Genomic DNA, 24,014 nt, shown 5'->3' with positions numbered 1-24,014 from the left:
CTCGGACAATGTGACTGCTGCCAGTTAAAGTGACCGTGCAAGGTTTTGGAATTAGTGACGTGTACATTTGATTTTTTTTAATTGCAAGAAGATAAGAGTCTAATTAACGCTTATGCTAAGGCTAGTACATCTTCAAAATTAAAACAAAAATATATAGATGCTGTATAATATTATGCATTCTGTAATTGTCTAACAAATATGCATTTAAGAGTGCCAATGAACAGGACAGAATGTTCAGTCAGTGTATTCTAGTATAATATTGGCAACGACAGAAAGTACTGCTGAGTGTGAATACCGTGGCTATGAATAGCAAAAGCACTCTCGTCAAGCTCTTGCTGTGCATTATACACAGACTAAATTGACCCCTAAAACCTACAGTGACAACATTTTCTGCATGACAAAGTACAGTAGATGCTCTATAACCAATGATTGTCCTCTACAGTCAATTAAAATGATTTAGGGCCTTGATCAATCAAAACCGGTAACCAGGAATACAGGAGAGAAAACACAAATCTAAATTATTACTATTCCGCTGTGAGAATCGATGTCACCATTTTAAAATGGCAACCTTCGAGGCAACCTAGCCTGGGTGCCAATATGTTTCTGCTATCTTGCCAACTCCTTATGGAATAGTCATGCCAAATGTTTGGATTGACGCAAGGAGTTAGCAAGATAGCAGAAACAGACTAGCCCCCTCGCTAGAGGCAAAGGTTACTGGTTCTGATTGAGTGTCTGCAGCTCCACTGTACCTCCTCAGGCTCCTCGGGCTCGTCATCTAAGTGGTCGTCGTAGGAGGAGTGGTCCGGGTTGCTGGCCTTGTCCAAGAGCTCGATGGCCAGCGTTCGACTCAGGGGTTGCGAGACAAAGGGGTGCTGGGGAAACATCAGGGGACAACAATGAAGCGGAGTTCATACTGTAGGAAAGCCTGGTCTCGGATCTGTTTGTGCTGCCTTGTCAAATCCTATGGTTATTGGTGGGGCAATGACCATAGCAGTTGGCAAGACTATACAAACAGATCTGGGACTGGGACTAACTGTAGGAGACTATGGAACAGAAAAGCTAGAATCAGTCAAGAAAATCCATTATGAGAAATGCAATCGAATAAAACTCTACTTTTTTTTGTACCTACATTGTCAAATTAATCATTGCACTCAATTATTTAAAAAATGATAAATACATTTCCTGCCGTGGTTGTTCCCTCTTGAGCCAAACAGCAGTTGAATAAAATAGGAGTTGGCTTGGCATGGGGAAAATGTTATCTAAATGGCATGGGGAAAATGTTATCTAAGATGAGATAAGATACAACTTTATCCATCCCTCAGGACAATTTGATTCAGGGCTAAAGTGGTGCATCTGATATGAACTGATATACAAACACTAGACAGACACAAAACATTTAGGCCGTGTCCCAAATATGGGCCCTGGTCAAGTAGTGCATTATATAGGGAATACGGTGCCATTTGCCTCAGACAAGCATGACAAGATATTATCCTGTTTTTATCACATGCTATAGTGCAATAGATTATTAAAAGGCTAAAGAGTAATGTGCAAAAGGCACTATAAGTGCAGTAGATCTTCAAATGATTTGATAAACAAGATTTCTAAGATTTAAAAAATGTAAAAACGTTTGAGATCGTAAGAGTTAGAAGGGTTCCTCTGTCCATGTTTATTTGAGTAATAAACATGGGAGAGTTCTGAGAACACAAACCTCAGGCTACTAGTAAATAAGAGTTGCTATGTAAAAACTGCAGCACTTTCTGTGATTGCAACATCCTTTTTCAGGCTTTTAAATCATGTTTACCCATTGATTCTTGAGGGATATTTTAACTGCCTCATGAGCTTAGCTCAACTGTCGTACCCATCAGAACCCAAAATATAAGCTTGTATTACAAAAAAAAAAAACACTGTATACCTTCAAAACTATAATTTTGATATAGTATCATGAATGGTCGGTCCTTGCACCCGTTCACTCTCAAATGTATAGAAAGAGCTGTTACATTTCTCCAGCACCATCCCTCAGCTGTGTACAAAAACAGTGACTGCTGTGTTACTGTTTAAACTTCATATTGCCCGTTTAACCAGTCTACATATAACAAATGCAAAGAGGGCTCTAGTTCCAAATATTCACACTATTTCACTAAATCTTGACCTTGAACATTTGAAAGGGTTACTTACAAACAATGCTCTATGGGTTGTCACTGCGGCAACCAAATCCCTTGATCTACACAATGACGTCACTACAATCCCATTGCTGATCATCTTACCTGCAGCAGCTTGTCTGAAGAGGGCCTTTTCTTTGGATTTTTCGTCAACGATATCTTTACAAAATGATGAAAATTACTGGTCCTTGGGGAGGGAGAACGAAATTGGATTAAAAAAAGATATATTCCGCCTATTCGATCATAAATATTCCATTTATATGCTAATAACGATCAAACCTCTTTGGGATGAAACCTGACCCCATATTATGTGTAAATCAAGTTAGGCTGTCAATTCTCCAGCCCCTCTCCACAAAAAAACAGCCTTTCTCGGAGTCCAATGACATCGACACGAATCTGAGGCTCCTTTCACGCCTGACTTTTAATATTTTAGCAGCATTTTGATTTGATTCGTTAATATTGTATTACATATTTTTTTCCCATCCAGTTCTAATGTATAAGAGTTGGGGTGGGAGAGGACGGTATGTTCAAGTAGCGAAATAGAACTGGCCAGAGTGTAGGTAATGTTGCAGGCAGCAACCCTAAAAGACACTTACCACTTCACCTTGTCTTTCAACTTGGGCGGCTGGAAGTTACTTTTGGTCATTAAAAACAGGGCCCTGAGGAAAAAAAAAAGTGCTGTTGTGTATTTAAGGAAATCAGTCCTTACACTTACAATCCTTGCTTTTACTCAGAGGTGCTAACTTACTAAGCATAAATTTAAAATAATGATGTTCTGCTTTCTTTATGTCCTGCAAATGCATACAACGAGTTCGTAGAGTCATTGCATGTTAGAAATATGAGAACAAATAACTAACTTGACTACTTCAATATACTATAAGTGAATTTCTCCGAATACTACAGACTTCTTCAAATGGGGGACTAGCTACATAAAGTGCTTTCATTTCTTAACGCTAAAACAGATAAGTATGAAAATAACCTCAAATAAAAGGCGCCATTCTGTACTGTCACCTCAAATGAAACATTTTATCTCAAATCCAAAATCCTTGAGTATTGAGCCCCCCAAAAAATATATGCTTCCCTGTCCAAATATATATGTGGGGTGTGAGTGTATACGATTCCCCTGCCTGTATGGATAAGAATCCCGGCACCTACTGGCCCCTTCTCTCTGTCTGCTCTTCATTTCATAACGGTCTCTGTCAAAAACAACAAAATAGGAAAGGAGAGTCCACTCTCCTTTAACAAAAAGAAAAAGACCCTGGTCTGATACCAACGGGTCCAAACACTAACCTCATCGGGTGAAGGTCGAACATGGGCGGCTGCAGCTCTGCCAGCTCGATGGCGGTGATGCCCACCGCCCAGATGTCGCACAGGTGGTTGTACCCGCCCTTCCTCTCCACGGCTGCCACCTCGGGTGCCATCCTGCACACAGGGAGTCGGCTCAGTCAAATGAACCGTTCACCACATAGCCTTGGCACAGTCAATAGCAATTAACACTACAGGGTCATCTCAACCAACTCACACTGATCTCTCAACTCACACTGTCAAACCAACTGTGCCAATAACTCGCTTATAAATGTTTATAAATATGAACACATTTTGTAAATATTTCAAAACTTTTGTTTAGCGGTGGCGCAACCACTAGAGCTGCCAAGTGGGGGGCCACTAAAATGTTTTGCCCCCATGGTCAGGGGTGGCAACCCACCCAAATCTCGCTTAAGGCCCCAAAATGGCCTTATCCAGAGCGACTTACAGGAGCAATTAGGGTTAAGTTACTTGCTCAAGGGCACAGACACACCTAGTTGGCTCAGGGATTGAAACCAGCAACCTTTCGGTTACTGGCCCAACGCCCATAACCACTAGGCTACCTGCCGCCCATCATCAATCAATCAATATAAATCAGAATATGTTTGACACGTTAACTCCCTAGACCAGAGTCGAAACCCTGCCTAAGCTGAGCGGGGGTTCTACTAAGCTAACATATGGAATTGTTTTAAGGTCATACCAAAGATCCTTTAGTTATTTGATTTAGAATTTTAAGACCTTGAAAAAAAATGAAAAGCCCATAATAAAATTTGCCCATACGAACATATTGAATAACAGTCACTACATGGAACAACAGATAGTAGCCCCCCAAAAAATCTAAAGGAAGTTTGTTCTGAAGTGTCGGTCCTACAGTGCTGTGAAAAGGTATTTTCCCCCCTTTCTGATTTTCTCTATTTTTGCATATTTTTGATACTGAATGTTATCAGATCTTCAATCAAAACCTAATATCAAATAAAGGGAACCTGAGTGAACAGATAACACAACAATTACATATTTATTTCATAAACAAAGTTATGCAACACCCAATGCTCCTGTGTCAATAACTGTTTGTTCCACCTTTAGCTGCAATGACTCCGACCTAACACTTCCTGTAGTTGTTGATCAGTCTCTCATGTCGCTGTGGAGGAATTGTGGCCCACTCTTGCATGCAGAACTGCTGTAACTCAGCAACACTTGTGGGTTTTCAAGCATGAACTACTTGCTTCAAGTCCTGCCACATCATCTCATTTGGGATTAGGTCTGGACATTAATAGGCCATTCCAAAACTAAAAATGTGTTGCTTTTTAGAAATTTTCATGTAGACTTGATTGTGTGTTTTTAGATCATTGCCTTGCTGTATGACCCAGCTGCACTTCAGATTCGGTTCACAGATGGATGGCCTGACATTCTCCTGAAGAATTCTCTGATACAGAGCAGAATTCATGGTTCCTTCTATTAAGGCAAGTCGTCCAGGTACAAAGGCAGCAAAGCATACCCACACCATCACACTCCAACCACCATGCTTGACTGTTGGTATGAGGTTCTTACTGTGGATTGCAGTGTTTGGTTTTCGCCAAGCATAATAATTATAATAACATATGGGACTATATAATGGGGCGGCAAGTAGCCTAGTGGTTAGAGCGTTGGACGAGTAACTGAAAGGTTGAAAGATCGAATCCCTGAGCTGACGGGGTAAAAACCCCCGAGCTGACGGGGTAAAAACCCCCGAGCTGACGGGGTAAAAACCCCCGAGCTGACGGGGTAAAAACCCCCGAGCTGAAGGTAAAAATCTGTCGTTCTGCCGCTGAACTTTTTTTTTAAAAATTACATTGCGCTTTATAGATATTAAACAGAAAAACTACTAAATAGGAATCAAAACATCAGACTAAACAAAATCATGAATAAAGAGAGGGGTGAGGTCAAAGCAGAGAAAGCGTGTGATCTATCAGTGTATGGGAAGGGTAGGGTTAGGATTTAAATACCAACATGGTTTAGGGTAAAGGTCAGCTTTGGGGTTAAGATATGAACCCAGTTTAGGGTAAGGGGCTGGATTGGGGTTAGGATACGAACCCAGTTTAGGGTAAGGGGCTGGATTGGAGTTAGGATACGAACCCAGTTTAGGGTAAGGGGCTGGATTGGGGTTAGGATACGAACCCAGTTTAGGGTAAGAGGCTGGATTGGAGTTAGGATACGAACCCAGTTTAGGGTAAGAGGCTGGATTGGGGTTAGGATACGAACCCAGTTTAGGGTAAGGGGCTGGATTGGGGTTAGGATACGAACCCAGTTTAGGGTAAGGGGCTGGATTGGGGTTAGGATACGAACCCAGTTTATGGTAAGGGGCTGGATTGGGGTTAGGATACGAACCCAGTTTATGGTAAGGGGCTGGATTGGGGTTAGGATACGAACCCAGTTTAGGGTAAGAGGCTAGATTGGGGTTAGGATACGAACCCAGTTTAGGGTAAGGGGCTGGATTGGGGTTAGGATACGAACCCAGTTTAGGGTAAGGGGCTGGATTGGGGTTAGGATACAAACCAGTTGAGGGTAAGGGGCTGGATTGGGTTTAGAAAAAACAAATATATATATATATATTATATATATATTCTACTAGCTTTGTAGTTTGAAATGCAAAACATGTTTAGATTTTGCATATCTTTTTTGTCAAGCCTTCTCAAACTGTTAAAATCTCTGGTGACACGCATTGAAATGTGTATTTAAGCCCTAATTTCTGTCACTAGACTTTCTCCATATATACACTTACATAAAAAATGTTTCAACTGGTACCTTCAGACAAGTCTTGTGAGGCTTGTGGTGGCCGTATAGCAAAACAGAGAACGCCATCGTGTTTGTGCGTCTCATCGTTCAATAGTCGTAATAGGTTTTGCAGGCCAAACCGTTCGAACGCTACAGACGTTTTCGTAAGAAGACCAATTTTCGGGATGTCTCATGGTCTGACAAACACCGCTCTAGCTCTACCACCTATTACTGTATATGCGGAAGGGCAACATCGGCAGATGCAATGCAGAAAAAACATCTCTCTAACCTAAACTGATAGATTTTGATGGGGATGTTTTCATTATGCGGGCCGCGGAAATCGGCTCTAAGGGGTCCAACACCTTTTAAAATCAATTGAAGGGCACATTCATATCCTGCTTGACAAAATGGCGGACGATAGATCCATGGATAGATTCCCCTGACTTGGGTATCAAGGGAGAGAGAGAGAATCGATAGAAGGGGGAAGTGATGAAGGACGTTACCAGTAAGGTGTGCCGATGAAGGATTTTCTCTTGGCAATGGTCATCGTGATTTGGGCCGAGACGCCAAAGTCAGCTGCAGAGGAAAAGAAAGACGTGAGAAGCCTGACTTTGTAGTTATATCTACATGAGGCCTCCATTAAGCATAATTAATAATAATTGTGCATTTTTATTAACATGTCGTTACTCACCAATGAATGATTTGTAAATGAGTTGTTTAAAGTCAGAGTTACATGAATACAGTAACAGTTTATCATGAATACAGTGAACTTCTAATACACGTTTGATGATGATAAACTATGCATAATTATGCATAACGATGTTGAAATCAATTCAAATCATGCAATGCTCATGTATTGTAATAAATTATACATCTTTTGTAAGCTGGCGCAGGTAATATTCCAAAAGGAATACGATATAAAGTGTAGTGTTAGCACTGATACAATTATCACTGTCCAAGCTGTGCGTGTGTCGCAGACTCGATTTGGCCTACTACACACATTGAATAGGAAGGCACGCACACACACACACAGAAAGAGAGAGAGAGAGGACAGACAGAGAGACAGAATGTGAAAGCAGAAGGTGCTCTTCACAGCCAAGCTCAATTAACAGCTTGTCAATCTTCGCCAGGTGAGGATTCACGCGCTCATCAACTTGCCATGATTCATCATATAGAAACACACATCAAAGAAAACAGTTGCACGCCTGGACTCCTTACCTAGTTTGACGTACCCGTTGTCTGTCAACAGTATGTTTGCTCCCTTTGTGCACATAAAAGAAGATCAGAACGTCACAATGGATCTGCAGTTGCATAGGCCTATGGAAGCGCTTAGTACGTTTTTACCTATTTTCCCCCTTCAACAACGTATCAAACGTCTAACTAACTTGTATCTGCACATTTTCAGTGCAACTTAATTTCTGCAGCGGTCTCTTAACAAGGCCATCTATCAAAAGGAAACTTCACAGGGGAAAGACCGAAACGGGAAAAGCCTGGAGTGACTTTGAAAGATGTCTTGTGGGGATTAAAATGGTGGCCATTAGTGTCAGAAATGTTTTTATAATGGCTATTGCACATCTATGCCAAGAAATTCCATAGGAGGACTTAAAACTACTGTCAATGTAATTGTACATGTGTGGGTAAAGGTGTTGTTGGTCTATTTGTGTGTGCGTACAAGCTTGTGTAAAATGACTTCCTTAATAAAGAGGACAATAACCTCTATTCTATCCTAATTTACACAATGTATTCCAGCTTGAAACGGTTATTGTCCCAGTCCCACCTTACCTTTGTCTTTGTGCACTCTATTCTATGCAATGGAAGCCATGTATTCCTGCTACAATGTGCCATTTTCCCACCTTACCTTTATGTCTCTGTGCATTTTCCCTTTGTTGTGTAGATAGTAGAGACCCTGTGGAGGGAAACATGCCTACAGTGAGTCAGTCCATTGACCTCTTCACAAATAATATCTCATCCTAATATGTTGTCCCTTTTTAGCATCCAACCAAAATCACCACATATACTTTTCCAAAGCATGAGAGCATTGTCATTTAACCAGGAAAGCAATAGTCTGGTTATTATTTTGGGGGATTTCTAAAGATGGGATTTATTATGGTATAATAGTTGTATATCAAAATCAAACAAATCAATGACAACAATAGTCCTTTCGATGTTGCTATGCAGGTCGCCTACTGGTTAGAGCATTGGGTCAGTAACCGAAAGGTTTCTGGATCGAATCCCCAAACTGACAAGGTAAAAATCTGTCATTCTGCCCCTGAGCAAGGCAGTTAACCCACTGTTTCCCGGGCGCCAAAGACGTGGATGTCGATTGAGACAGCCTCCCGCAGCTCTCTGATTCAGAGGGGTTGGGTTAAATGCCGAAGACACATTTCAGTTGAAGGCATTCAGTTGTACAACTGACTAGGTATCTCCCTTCCCTTTCCCATTGCTAAAGGCTGCTTTCAGTCTCATTTCGAGTGGATGGGTCAAATCAATGGTAAGAGGACGTTCAAAGGCAACACTTTGAGATGAAAGACGTGTGTCAGAAGAAGAGTGAGCGCTTGAGCGTTTGGAGGAGGCAAACTGAATTGACGTACCTGAAGAGTTTCTCGAGACACGTAGGCTATTTGTGATTCTGTGAGAGGCCCCGTCACTGAAAGATAAGGAGAGACATAGTTGGAGCCTGAGAAGCACACGTGCTTTATTAAAACGTTCCTCTGCCGTTGGTGCCTGAGACAACATCTGGTACCTGAACTCAAATGTATCATGTAAATCTTTAATATTGTTTAAGCTAAAGGTCTTACTTGGGCACATATCAGCATTTCAAGCCACATTTGAAGTATTTGTGTCATTTAACCCCAGCGTCAACCAAATCACATCAAATCAACAATAGAGTCCACAACTGGATGTTGATCTGACAGCTTTACCTGGCAACGTTAGGATATTTCAAGGTGATTATTGGGACTATAGAACAGACCAGGCACAACAGAACCCTATTTAAAACAGAACAAAAAATAGATTTGCTATTGAATTAGACAGAGCTAGATTCTTCTTAGATTTCAATATCATTTATAGTACTATACAGGAAACGGCATATTCTCAATGAGATCGCCTGTATAAACAAATCAAACAACTGTCTATTCAAACATGATCCTCTGGAATTTGCTCGCCTCTGTCTGTCTTCAGTTTGAGTGAGAACACGCATCATCCACCATCCTGCTTCAATCCTAGGCTGTGTGAGGGCTTTGGCCATACCGTTGAGAGGCTAATCTTCTTAGAGTCTCTACAAAGTAGATTGCAAGCAATGATCGCACCAGTTGATTGGGGTCTGATTAAAAGGTGCAGTCGGCCACATGACAGGGCTAATTAAACTAACGTTCTCTTAGGCCTCTAGGGGGTATATCAAAAAGCAGGGTCACCAAGTTAGTCAGTTCAATCAATTATAACATTCCCATTTCAAGCTTATCTTTCCAAAAAATGATGTTAATTCCAAATATTTACACAGGTTAGCTGGCAACTCATTGACCCTGTTTCAATTGGGAAACTCAGTTGAAAATGACCTCCTACCTTTATATTCTTTCTTTCATCGGCACTGACCTGAAATAACCTATACAGTTGACAGCATACTCCCAGCTATGGTCTACCATACTGCTTTCACCTATCCTCCATGTTCAGATCAATGCAGACGGAGAGGAAGCTATGTTAGACTATTGACATGCCCCCTTGACCTCCCCCGCCACCTGCCTACAGGGCGGGTCTAAAACGACTGAGGTTAAAAGGTCCAAGGAATGTAACGACACAACGAAACTACAGGGCATTTCAGACACCTTCCGTTTCGGGGACCCTCTATTTACACCGGAGACGTAGACGGAGCCTTGGGTTGGGGACATTACGAGCAGCGCGTCGTCTCCGTGGCAGCGGGGAGCTGATATGTGGGAGGCTGAGATCAACGGTACTTGGCGGTGTCGACTGCTGTTCTGTCTCTCTAACGAGGGGCCTCGCAGCCGACTGAGCCCAGCACAGTCATTAAGAGCAGAATCAACACGGTCTCTGTGAGTGTATGTGTGTGCGCGCACAAGTGCGACAGCAGCTGCTTAAGACCGCCGCTCTAATGACCTGTGCTTTAAATGGGCAATCTGCAGTTCAAACAATTACAAAGACGTCATGCCACCACTGCTTTCGTACACAACTCCGGGATGGGGCCTGGAGAAATGTAACTACTCCAATGTATAGATGGATGCTATGGATGTAGCCATGTTTTAAACCTATACAGTGTTTGTTTACAACTTACAATGTTTACAAACATTGGAGTAAAACCAGCTTATATTGTGAGTTGTGATGGGGTAAGACAGTTGAACTAAGCGCAAGGCAATTTATAAATTATATTCTTCCCGAATTAAAATGGGTATATATCGTCTCTTTTAAAGTCCAAAAATGGACATAGCAACTGCAGATTCTCCCTTTAACGACCAAGACAAGAAGAAGAAAAAGAGTAATAAGAATCTGTTAATCTGTCTGGTTATGTGGTAGGAGCTAGGTTACTTCCTACACGGCAACCGATTTCCTCTGGGCCGTGGCATAAAGTAGTGTACTATAAAGGGAATAGGGTGCCATTTGGGACGTACCCCTAGTAAGAGGACGTCTAGCTTGAGTGAGGAATTACCTTAAAACCACACACCGAAACATATTGAATTTGGCTTCATCGTACCGGTTGAACCAGCTGTCATTTTTTCAAATATGTGTGTGTATGTTGTTGTGTCTACTTACCATGATATATGTCTTGTAGGGACCCTCCCCCACAATATTCCATACATATCCATAATTTATCTCTCCTGTAAAGAGCAAAAGGAAACAAATGACATTACAATTGATACTGTACGTCTCAAAATAGTCTGAGTAAAAACCAAACGCTAGGGGGCGGGGTGGAGTCTGGGGGGGGGTAGAGCGAGAGTATGAGGAGGATGACTGCTTTTGGGAGTCTTTTGTAGGTCGTGACACAGCATGATGCGGTTTGGCTATTAGGCCACAACTGCCCTCTTTTCAGCCCCTGCAACTTCTCAGTATGGCCACCCTCCACCTCCCCTTGTCTTGAGCAGTTCAATACAAAGCATTTCCCTAGAGCTAGCAATTAGCCACATCGCTAGCTAACGTTAGTGCGGCTAGGTTGGACCAGAGGCTCTGACTGTAGCTTGACTGCAGTGGGGTAAGACTCCACGCTGAGCCTGTGTGTGTGGTGTGTGGTGTGTGTCTGTGTGTATACTTCCTAGCCTGTAAGTGGCTGGGAATTGACTGAGCCAGGGCACGGCTTGGAGGAGGGAAGGGTAGGGTAGGTTAGGGATGGTGACGGAGGGAGCGCGGGGTGCGGGCCTTTAAATATGCTACCTTAAGTAACTGCCAAAGTAGGCCACGATGTTAGAGTGCTTGCAGTCCTTCATCATGACGATTTCCTGCTGCACCACCACAAAGTCCTCCCCTGTGGAGAGACGGCAGACGTGAGAGAGCAGGTGAGGAGAGAGACAAATTCACATATGTACATAAACACACATTTATAAACACATACACAAACACACACGTATGTAAACACACTTGAATGACTTTAAAAGGAACTTCAGTTGCTTCTACATGAATAAAATGGCATAAAATAAGTTTGAATTATTAATTTTTTGATGCCGACACAGACACACGCTTAAACCACCTCGCTGAACCAAAGCACTCTGGCAAGACTAGCTGGGAACTAGAGTAAGTAGACTCCTCTCTGTCTCTAAACAAGTACCAACTGTGCATTAGTCTGCATACTGACCCGGATGTGCAGAGATAATGGCTCGGAGGATTGATTTAGCAGAATCAATGCATTATTTGTAATCTATGCTAGTCCCTTTTGATGAAGGCATCTGTCAAACTGGCAAAGCTATCACTGCAAACATTAAGCTCCACACCTCCCAAATGAGGACCATACATCTCAGAATCAATGAGCCGCACGACGTCCAACTACGATCACTGAGGGGAATCAATTCCACAGATCATAATTACACAGGCTGGGAATATTCAGTTTGGCAGCTTGTCAACACCACCAGAAGGCCAGTGTTTCCCGACACTCAATGCTATTCTAACGCAGGGAAACGTGATGGGCTTGGAAACTGGGGAAATAGAAACCAATAGAAGCTATGTTTTGGGGGGGGGGGCTGTCTCCTTGAGGGTGCACTCAAAACACATGCACACACACTCACAGATAAGAAATTCTCTTAATGCGACGGCAGTGAATAGCCCTTAACGAAAACCCGCCGGGGATGCTTGCTTTTCGTTTTTAGCAGCTCTGTCAATACGGGATGCGTGCTGCACATTCAAACCCGGCACTCTCCATCAGCAAGTTAGCACTAGCACTGTTGCTAGGTCAGCGCATTTCTCCCAGGCAGAGCTATCGAGCGCAGCTCCACCCGATGCTTCTTCAGAGGAAGAAGCAGGGAACGATTATTGGCTTTAACGAGAAATGACTGCCCATGAAGCTCTCCCTCGCCTTCGATTGGCCCGAGGGACAGACGGCGGGGCCTGGTTGATTGTCGAAAAAAAGAGATTCTCATCCAATGTCCCCTGGGGTTCGTGGACCTGACGGCGCCGATCTGGGCTGACCTTGATCTCCATCTCGGGTCTCAACGTCTATAAACGTGTGCGCCGGGACAAACGCTTTGGAGGAGCGCGAGAGAGAACAAAGTCACTTTAGTGTGACTGCTGGCTTAATGATGGACGCTCCAGGCCTCATTAAAAAGCTGATCATTAATTTTTTTACACCTCCCTCTTTATCTCTCTCCCCACTATTCAATATTTCTATGCCGGTCGCTTGCTCCGCGTTCAAAATTCCTTCTGTAGTCTCAATAAGAGATGAAAATAAATATGTATGCTGGCTTACGTAATGGCTCATTAACATGTATGTAACGTGCTGGATATGCAAGGCGAGGGTTGTCTATAGCGTTGGCGCTGCAGCAAAAAAAAAAAAAAAGAAGAAAGTTTACTCAAACCTATGATGAATGAAATATCGGTGGGGGGGGGGGGGGGGGGGGGTTGCGGGTCTTTTTCTGCTTACGGCCTCCTCCTGAGGGAGTGTCCTAGGGTTCCCTTTCAACAGTGACCAAGGTCAGATGGCCCTGGTGCTTCCTGTCGTGGTGAGCCTGTCCTTCTCCGGTGACGCGGTGACATTTTTCCAGCACAGAGGGGATTGGAGAGAGGAGCTGACTGTGTAGGATGCTCTGGGGGTGAAGTTTCCCCTAGGTACAGATCCAGGATCAGCGTCTCCTGCTCCAATCATAACGTTAACCATTCGTTGGGAAAAGGCTAAACTGACCCAAGATCAGTGTCTATGGGGCATGTAGGACTGGGGGAGAAGCCTACTACTGACTGCAATCGCCTCTATGTGCTAACACCAAAGGAGTGACTTTGGATAAACTCCTGCACACTTATCTCAAGCTTGCCAGAATCAGTCTTTGGACTCAAAACAATTTCTAAATATGTTATATTTAGAACACAAGTGGAGGTTTACTGGCTTATTACAGAGATGTAATGTAAGCTGAATTGCCTACATGTTGTTGTTTTTTAAGTTAAGAACATGGCGTTAACTAAAAGTTTTTCTTTTCTTCTGTCATTCATTTACTCTTATGTATTCTTTTTGATCACAATATCCTACAAATACATGGAATGAAGTATTAATGTGCAGTTACAAAACAGTGTTTAATATTTACATTCTGGTCACAAAGACCTTACATATTGTAACTGTATGGACCAAATGGTCGTTTTCTATTTGGGCTATTTAGCAAACAGTAGTGAATGTTTGGCAAGGAATAAATACTTGTATTGCTGACCCCAGAAGAGTAGAGCTTACCTTAGCACAAGGATAATGGAATGCAGTTGCCCTTAAGCTCTGACATAAGGTCAGTTTCTTTGCAGCTTTACCCCCTGACCGGTGCAGTTTAAGCCTCTGGTCAAATACAGTGCACTATGCAATAGGGTGCACCCTTTGGGATGCACACATACACTGACAGCAAGCAAGGACCACATACTGTGATGGCTGTACAACCACAATCTCATGTTGGCTAAAAGAAAATGGCTTAGAGTTGGCAGATACCATGGACGACTGGAAACAATCAAGGTTGTGCTCATTAGGCACCAAACGGAAGAAAAAAGGAATTCAAAAAACGGAATGCTCATTTTGGTTTTCCGTTGCAAAATGTTTTCAAACTTTTCCCGTTGCGTGCCCTAATGAACAGGATCCAGATTTGGTGGAGGGGGCCTTATGGAAACAGATTGAGATCTATTGGAGCAGTTACACAGATCTTGGCAGCCTCTAAGCCAGATTGTTGGGCTGTACATGGACAGCACAAAGCACAAGATGAAGATAAAGCCTGGCAGCCAGCCCAAATGAAAAGGAAACTGTGACAGAGATGCCATCTGAAAATCAAACAGCACAAATTAGAACAAATTGGAACAAGTAAAAAAAAAAGAAGCAAATATTAAATTACTTCTTTGAATTCTGCACAGCACGCCACTAAAGCGAGATAAGCCAATTAGACCAAAGCAAACTGTTGCTAGGGAATATTAGTTGGGCTAAAGCTTTGAAAGCATCTTTGGGAAACAGTTTTACATTTGAGATTGAAACAGACAGGCAGATATAACAAGGTGCTGAATATGGTGTCCGGCGTTGGTTAACTGTGACATGTTAGAGGGTGTTAGCCGCCAACCCTTGGGGGTGTGTGTGTGTGTGTCCACTCCACACACTATGAATAGTCAATCTGTCAGCCTATGTCTAGCCTACGTAGGTTTCCATGGTCCTGGCATTGGCGACACACCGGGAGCCATCGACCCTGTCGCCACGAAACGCACTCCTGGACATCATGGCGACATCTGTCAAGAGTGCCAGCTGCCCTGGCCATGATGCGTACTGACAAGCACCTCCATGTCACTCCATGCTGTCACGGTGGATTGTGGCACCTTCCCCTCGTGTTGCCGTGCTGTTGGCATTTTAAGAGGTAGGGTGAAAACCTTGGCAGCATGAATGTTAGATGGGGTTCCTGCACTGCGTTAGCAGGAATGGCTAATAAGAGACCTCCGGGCCGAACTCCACCGCATGTGGTCCACCTGATAAATGCGGGCGCACACACACACACACACACACACACACACACACACACACACACACACACACACACACACACACACACACACACACACACACACACACACACACACACACACACACACACACACACACACACACACACACACACGCTCTCCCGCTCTCCCGCTCTCCCGCTCTCCCGCTCTCCCGCTCTCCCGCTCTCTCCCGCTCTCTCTTTAAAGCTTCTGACCACTTTCCAGCTCCAATTGTCACCGTCAATCTAGTTAACCATCAAAGGCCTGTCAAGTGCATTCTCTACATCTAATGCACTGTAATAAGACAATAAGCATTTCAACCCTAAACATCCGCAAGGGAAGTTCAAACGACATCAGAAACCCCATCTTGATTTTTTTATTTCACCTTTATTTAACCAGGTAGGCCAGTTGAGAACAAGTTCTCATTTACAACTGCGACCTGGCCACCAACACAGAGTTACACATAAACAAATGTACAGTCAATAACACAATAGAAAATCTATGTATAGTGTGTGCAAATGTAGAAGATTAGGGAGGTAAGGCAATAAATAGGCCATAGAGGCAAAAATAATTACAATTTAGCATTCATCCTGGAGTGATAGATGTGCAGATAATGATGTGCAAGTAGAGATAATGGGGTTCAAAAGAGCAAGAAGATAAATAACAACATGGGGATGAGGTAGTTGGATGGGCTATTTACAGATTGGCTGTGTACAGGTACAGTGATCGGTAAGCTGCTCTGACAGCTGATGCTCAAAGGAAGTGTTGGCTTTGGGAATGACCAGTGAAATATACATTCTGGAGCGCATACTAAGGGTGGGTGTTGCTATGGTGACCAGTGAGCTGAGATAAGGCGGGGCTTTACCTAGTGGAGACTTATAGATGATCTGGAGCCAGTGGGTTTGGCGACGAATATGTAACAAATGTAAGTCCCCACCCAATGGGCCCCGGTAAAAAGTAGTGCACTATATAGGGAATAGTCATTTGAAATGCAACCTTGAAGTGACTGGAATTCCCAACAACACAGAGACGTCACAGTACAGTGTTCTTTTATGATACACAGGCTCACACACCGAACATTGATGGTCTTTCATAAAGGGGGCTTTGAAAAAAGTGCCTTGGGTGACTACATGCAGAAGACAATGATACTCTGTAAGGACTGCTTACAAGGTAAGGTTACAAATATGTAATTTTGTCTTTTGGCTTACTATCCCTTTATATAAATAAAACATGGTTAACAGTCAGCTGTGGATGATAATACAACTGACACAAATCAAATGTTTGAAATGACCGTGGCACCACGAACACAACCTAAAAATATGCTACAAATAAACCCCAAATCAATTCCTGTTATTGTAGAATTATGCAGTGTCCTTACAAGAACGGACACATGAAGGGAGAGGAAAGTTGCAGCAAACCAATAGTGCCTCTTAACGTTAGAAGTGCTAGGACAGAGGTCCTCCAGTCCAAAAGCCTTGCAGAAATACTCCAGTCTTGTGTGTCTATACTAAAGCCGCTTCCAAAATGGAACCCTAATTCCCTATGTAGTGCACAATTATTTCATTCTTTCCTAAATAGGGAATAGGGTGCCATTTGGGACACACGACCAAAACCAAGGCAGGAGCTGTCACAGCGGATATGGTAAAGAGGTGGTTTGACATTAAAAGGAGAGGATTGGGAGAGTCAGGGGGCGGTTCAATACTGACTGACCCCTCAACCTTCCACCCAAGAATAGCTTTGGTTGTTGAAGAACACACTCACGTACAAGGACAACAACACACACGGCCGCACGTGCACACACACACAAAATTATAAAAGTTAACATTGGATAGCTACAGATGTAGTAACTTCATTTGAGCCAGTTTGCTACAGCAGGAACATTATCCTGCAGCAACAGGAAATGTGAATTAATATAATTTATGGACATTTTTGTAGGGGTTGATACATTTTCTTGTTAGGGAAAATTAAGTCTGAAATGTCAAAGTGAAAATTACAAACTTCAGAAGCCTTTTTAAAGCCGCAAATAAACCACACGTTTTAAATGTCCTGTACTGTAGGACTATTCTCCTGCAACAGGTTAATCAAATTATGATCCTATTCTGTACTGTAGATTTAACGGACTGCCTGAAAGTTGAATATTAGTGGTAACACACACAAGCGTGCTTCACATGAGCAGGGGCTGTATGTAGTAGTGTTCATTATTTCTATAGGAGCTAGTTCTTCCTGTCTGAACTCTTAACAGCCGCAACGTCAGATGGTACCCCACAAGCCTCAGGCTGCATATCTGTACACACACCCGCACACACATAGATAACTGCACACAATTTTGCGCACACACACTCACACACGCGCACGCACGCACGCACGCACACTCACAGTCCATCAAGCCTACCACCTGCTGACACCCAGTCTCACAAGCCAAACTCAAAGTGAACCCCTGTTGATTTATAGCAAGAAAATGTAAGTAAACATTTCTTTAGTCTCTAGCCTAGCCTACACCCACCAGTTCCCACTCCCTGGGTTGCTTCGTCCCAACTATAGCATCAACAGTTAACTGTAAAATGAGTCTGAAAGTTGACTAAGACCAAAATGTTAATAAGATGTATCGAGTTGTTGTTTGATTCGGATTCTAAATAGCACCATACCTATTAGAATCAGTAAAATACCAATATAATATCATATGACTGTACAAAATGAGAATTCCACATCGACTCCTAGCCACCCTTTTGTAGATCTGAAAGGATTGGATAGGTATAAGCAATAAAGTAATAGCTCCACTTTGTCATCAAATATTGTCGTGATAAGGCTTACATCTATCCGAACCTCTCCGATTTCATATTAAGAGGTGTTAGAGTGATCGGTTGACTTGTAAATAGTGTTATAGGTAGCTCAAAAGTAGGAGACCGCTCATCGCAATGGAGTGTTTCCTTAAGGTTGCGTTATCACACAGAGCAAACAGCCTTAGCAAATGAATAGATTATGATTACTAGAATGGAACCACAAGAGGTTGGTGGCACTTTAATTGGGGGAGGACGGGCTCGTGGTAAAGGCTGGAGCGGAATAGTATCGAATATGTCAAACGCGTGTTTCACGTGAATGGAACGTCATTACCAAACTAATTCTAACATTACTTATATATGATCAATTCAACCTCAATAGATGACCTAATCCATGTATCATAGACAGGAGACAGACATGGCCGTAGGCTAAAAAAGTTTGCATCCGAGAGCTAGTTTGCTATTATTCCCACATATGGAAGCAACAGAGCAGAATGCAGTTTAGAGATTGCAAGGAGACTGATAACGTGCTATTCATAGCAGAATTCAATTGCACAACTGACCGGTGACAGAGTATCACCAAACACAAACCAACTATAATTAGGCTGTTTTATAGTAGCAATTATGACTAACTGTGGACCAATGAGATAGTCTGCTAATGTTAACTAAGAAAAACACTACAATAAAAATTGCTTTTTGGATTGTTAGACATCGCCTCTATAGGTTATTGGAGAAGTGAGTCAGTTGGCCTATACCATGCCTAGGTTATCCTTATGAACAAGGTTGTGTGTGTGTTGTCAGAATTAGGGCTGCAAAATTCTGATAACTTTCACAAAATTACCAGGTTTTCCAGAAATCTCAGTTGGAAAATTACCAGAATAGGGATTTTTTTTTAACCCTATTCTGAATATTTTGTGTTAGTGCTGGGCTAGAATAAAAATGTATAACCCCTGAGGGTGTCACGTAAATGGACGAGCTGCACTGATGTAGAGTAACAGGTAACACTTTGCCTATGGAAGTCCTGCAATCTTCACACATTGTTGCATCGTGACAGGATGTGACATTCAATGCATTTTAATAATACAAGGCGTTTGAGCTCTGTGTTTCACTGCTATGCAATAATGTGAAATTGCACGGGATCCCTCCAGGGTACTTGCTAGCAACAGCTCTACAAGAATATCAACAGTGTTACTTAAAGTTTTTCTGAATAACAATTCATATCCATCATTATCATCTTATCAAATTATAAGGACATCTTGGATTTTGATGCATTCAATATAAGCAGGCAGCTTTTGAAATACCACAGAGACTTCAAATCTGATATTCCTCTCTATTCGAAAATTATAATCTTATTGTGGCGCAGACAAAGAGCTTGGCCGCAAGCTCCAACAGGTTTACTCTTAACACTCCAACTTAATCAAGCCCTGCCATCTGAGGCTGAGATGAAGGTAAATCTGGTCTGATATGGCTCCTAAGGCTAGCTCCACTCCACATTCCTGGCCTGACGTGGGACACATTCCATTTGGGACGCAACCAGGCCTGCCTGACTATTATAGGAAAGTCCCAGATAAAACACACACACCACTCTCATCTAAAGCGATGGGTAACAAATGATAAATGGTAGGCATGAAGCAGATGCCTTTTACGCTAATAAGGCCGGTGTGTGGCCTATACAGGATTTAAACCCGCAGCTCTACTGTAAGCAACATGCTCCAACCAACTTAACCACTAATGTTATGCTCTCACTGGGTCATAATATACTGTACTTCCATGCATATGGCCTGGGGCATTCAGGTGAGTTTCATTTGCATAACGCTTTTGTATTTTGCCTAGGGTGAATTCAATTCTTCCAAATGTTTAGTGGGTCTCAGAAATAGGCACAGAAATGACTGGAGAAGTATGATGGTGGGGGACAGAATATTTAAGTAAGTCAAATGGAATAATAGGTCAGGAGAGGCTAAACTAGCTGAGACAGTGAGTTGAGGTGTAGGGTGACGTTGCCTCTCGACGCTAAGCTTGGGTCAGTTTTGTATTTTCCCCACTGATTGGTGGAGGGCAAGCTGATCCTAGATCTGTACGTAGGGATAACTTCACCCCAGAGTGTCAGAAGATGGAGGCAAAGATTCTTACCGGGCTCCAGTTTGATGACCTTGATGGCCGCCAGCTCCCCTGTGGTGACGTTCCGAGCCTGGAAGACAAACAAGACAGAGGGTGAGCACATCGACCAGTCTCCACACACAGAAAACCACAGGTGATCGATGGAGAGCTGCCCAAGAGCATACCTTGAGGAGGATGTGTTTTGGAACCGGGGCTCGACTTTAAAAAAAGGTCCAACGGAGATGTTTTTATCTGGACATAAAATCATTTCTGTGTAACAATTAAGTACCTTACTGTGATTCTTTTTGACCATTTTAAATGAAAACAAACAAAAATATTTTCTTAGCAAAGAGCAATTTCTCAAGCAAGAATTTTGCTATGACTGTCGCGGAGTGGTCTGAGTGGGGAGAGGAAAACTGAAAACTAGCTGTTACTGGTAGACTGGTTTTGAACTCTAGTTCTCATTGGTCTATTAACTAATTATCTACCTGGTATCAAAAACTCCATCTCACCAAAGCAGGCTGATTTCACAGTATTATTCCAACCTCATAGTGTGGAAATCACGTTTGACTGCACTGGGCCTTTAAATAGCTACAGATAAAACTTGCATAGTCATGATGACTCCGGTTTTTCGAGATTCTGGTATAATGGGACTACTGTGTATTCTGGTTTTTATCCCAATCTGACTAGTGCGGAATTGACTGTCACAAGGAAAATCATGGTTCATGTGTTCAGTGAGAAGATATTCAAGTCATTATGGATTGAAAACCCGGTTATTCAGGATCAGGGAATGATCATTTAGATAATAGGTCTATTTTATTGTGGAGACATGCAATAGGCCAACCTTCAATACAGGTTATTACTAGACGGGGAAATCAAAACACAGAAAAGAAGCATAAAGGCAGACATTTAGCCGGCATTTTCAAAGGTCAATCGAAATTGGTTTAGGATTGAGGTTGAGTTTAGAAGGGGTGAGTTAAGGTAAGGGTTCAATTAGAGCTAGGGTTAGGGTCGGGGTTAAGGTTACCACTGCCAAGCATTAAACATGTATGGGCACTCATCCCGTTCAGACTGCACTCGCAAAAGGAATTTCTTCCACAAAAGCACAAGGGGGGCAGTGGATGGAAGGCATGGGAGGAAACAAGACGCAGGATCAATGACTTGAGTCTATTTTTCCACGCCTTCTATCTGCTCCACCATCAGATGCAGAGAATCCCAGTTTAGCAGCAGATGTGATGAGCAAGAAAATCATTCACCGCAAAATGGAGAAAAAAAAAAAACTCTTCAGAGCCAGCAAGCTCACATTGTATGTTACATTCATGAAGGGCTGAGCTTGGAGAGAATGGCACATAAAATGAAAACGCCAGCAGGGTACAGTCAGAAGATACTCAAGTACCTTTGGGTAGACGTACTATATAACATAGCTGACCCTGGGAGAAAAGTTCATCAAGAATCAATGTCATACTTATAATGACATCTTGGCATGTGTCACAGCAAAGGTGACACTTCTGCGCTTCCTTTAAAGCGATTGGAAAAAGCAACACATTGATTTTCCACAAAAGACAGTGAAAAAAATTAGCACACACACACACACATTAAAACCTTGGTGAAATTGAATACAAATTTCTGCGCAGTCTTTCACTAATGACCTGAACGCACTTTGCGAAAAACACCTCCAAAAGGTTAACTAGCACCTTATGGGAAACGTAGACCACTTGAAGATCAATAGCGGGATCAACCGCACTGGTGGTGTTAACAGGCACTTCTACCAAAGGTCGATATCTAATTTCGTAGAAAATGGCAAATCATATTGGCCATTACCGCATGTTAAATGCACACTACGCCTGTGAAGTACAACGACCACCACCAGCACACCGCCCCCACCTCATCCCACCACCCACCCCCACCCTAAGGTGAGAGCTGAGGACCGTGGGAAACCGCCCACCGGGTATCGACCAGTGCCCTTGAGGGGGCGAAGGGAGAGGAAGGGGCTGGCTGATGATGATCATGTCACAAGGTCTCGGTATGGTTAAGTCCATTGGGTTTCCCCCTCTGTCTCGTTTCTCCATATCTAGTTAGATACTAGAACGGCACCATCATCTAGCCTTCTGGAGTCAAGTGGCCATGTTCCAATACATGCATTTGAAGTTGTACAGTATATGCTGGAACGGGCAATCAGAAACAAGTCGCTGTCATGTTGATCCACCTAACCAGGCATTTCAGATTTCTGATTGTCAAGAACAGAAGAACAAGACTCAATAGCTCTCAACGGGACATCATTCTAGTAACCCTGAACCAAAAATAAATGGTCAACTATTTGATTAGGTTCTGTGTTAGATAGGAGCCGGAAAGTATTTGGTTACTGCATCCCCCTCTCCGCAAGTCTAAGGGCCCAAAACGTCACCTCCCCTTCCGAAATTCAAAGGATGCCCCCGCCCTGCAAAATTGTGATTCCTCAATATAACCAGTGACGCAAACCCAGTGCAGTGCAGCAATGTTCCTCGCTAGTTGCCGCATCCCAAAGTCTGTTGACGGACGTTACGTGAACATTTATGTACCGCACTCTGTCCGCGAGGGATTAAAGCAAATGAGCTTAGAGAGTACACACTCTGCAACATTCCACAACCAACGTTAGCCTCCTACCGACGTCACGGTGGCAAAGGAAAAGGAGGAGAAGCAGACATGCCATGAATCCTTTACTCTGACTGGCCCCCACCTAATTCTTCTCCGACCTCTCTACGAACTTCAACCCCTACTCCTTCCAACCTTCCCCTGCAGGCTGCCCATGCCCCTTTTCCCTCCATTGGGAGCACTAACCCTACCCCAACCGCTCCAGCGCCACTCAGCCAAGGCAACACAGGGTCAAGATAGAGCTTTCCCATCCATCGGGAACGCTGACCCAACTCTCCTCCGCCCCAGTGCCATGCACTCAGCCAAGCTTAGGCAGCACAGGCGCAGGGCACAGCAGGCCCTTTGGCTACCATCTCAGGTAATTACAGCCAAAGAAAATACATCTCAAAATAGGCCAAAGCGACACGGGCCACAGGGTTCACACAGACTGTAGAGCAGAATCTGGAGCGACCTGTTCTTTACACCAGGGCAGTATTTATTTCACTGCATTTTGAGCAAATGAGATAGATACATATTCAAGGCAATGTGTAGGCTTGTTGCTTTTGTCTGTGGTCAGTTACAGCGGTTTTGTGATGTTTAATGTGCGATGTAATTACTGTCATTGTTTGTAAGAATAACGGATGGAAATATAATCCAGAAATGCAGTGAGACATGTTGTTTTCTGTGTCTGATCAATCTATTCCTGAATGTCAACACTCAAACATCAGAGACATGTTAGGAGGGAGACTAAAAAGAGGATGTTCGGGGCAGACACTTCTGTCTTTATTGGGTCATTTAATGTGAAATAGGAGCAACTAATGACCCTGACGTTGTAGACTTTTCTGAAATGTAACCCATAGAAATGACCTTTGGGGGAAAGATGTTTATTATACATTTCACATCTGTCTCCAAATGGATTGAGAAATAAGTCATGTTTTGTTCCATTCTCACACAGAATGACCCGATTTCTCTTCTGCATGCCTGCTCATAGCAGTGCTGTGGAATTCCACTCACTTCCTGGTCTGTGTGAAACAAGAACTACCATTGATCCAGCAGCTTTGTTTACAAAGGGAGTATGACAGATAGGGGTAGCTAATGCTAAATGCTAATCTTTCATGGTGAGGAAAGAGAAGGCCTCTTTTGAACTTGTACTGAAAAATGTTACAGTGGAGTGAAGGCATCC

At 43.0% G+C, this 24,014-nt stretch overlaps 1 protein-coding gene across 2 annotated transcripts in view; it reads right to left on the bottom strand.

Moving 5' to 3' along the window:
* Positions 1–24,014, bottom strand: part of LOC124002571 (mitogen-activated protein kinase kinase kinase kinase 3-like) — an 81,292-nt gene that overhangs the window by 35,377 nt on the left and 21,901 nt on the right. For both annotated transcript variants that reach the window (XM_046310062.1, XM_046310063.1), the window contains exons 2-12: positions 20,255–20,312; positions 11,592–11,682; positions 10,977–11,041; positions 8,807–8,862; positions 8,074–8,121; positions 7,434–7,476; positions 6,719–6,791; positions 3,450–3,581; positions 2,756–2,818; positions 2,265–2,346; positions 750–872 (exon numbers count right to left, since the gene is read on the bottom strand). In XM_046310062.1, the coding sequence (XP_046166018.1) occupies positions 750–872; positions 2,265–2,346; positions 2,756–2,818; positions 3,450–3,581; positions 6,719–6,791; positions 7,434–7,476; positions 8,074–8,121; positions 8,807–8,862; positions 10,977–11,041; positions 11,592–11,682; positions 20,255–20,312 (834 nt within the window). The remainder of the gene's footprint in view (positions 1–749; positions 873–2,264; positions 2,347–2,755; positions 2,819–3,449; positions 3,582–6,718; positions 6,792–7,433; positions 7,477–8,073; positions 8,122–8,806; positions 8,863–10,976; positions 11,042–11,591; positions 11,683–20,254; positions 20,313–24,014) is intronic.

This window comes from Oncorhynchus gorbuscha, linkage group LG18 (assembly GCF_021184085.1).
Source record: "Oncorhynchus gorbuscha isolate QuinsamMale2020 ecotype Even-year linkage group LG18, OgorEven_v1.0, whole genome shotgun sequence".
Classification (NCBI taxonomy): Eukaryota; Metazoa; Chordata; class Actinopteri; order Salmoniformes; family Salmonidae; genus Oncorhynchus; species Oncorhynchus gorbuscha.
The sequence above is the reverse complement of the archived record's forward strand: the minus strand, read 5'-3'. Positions and strand labels throughout refer to the sequence as shown.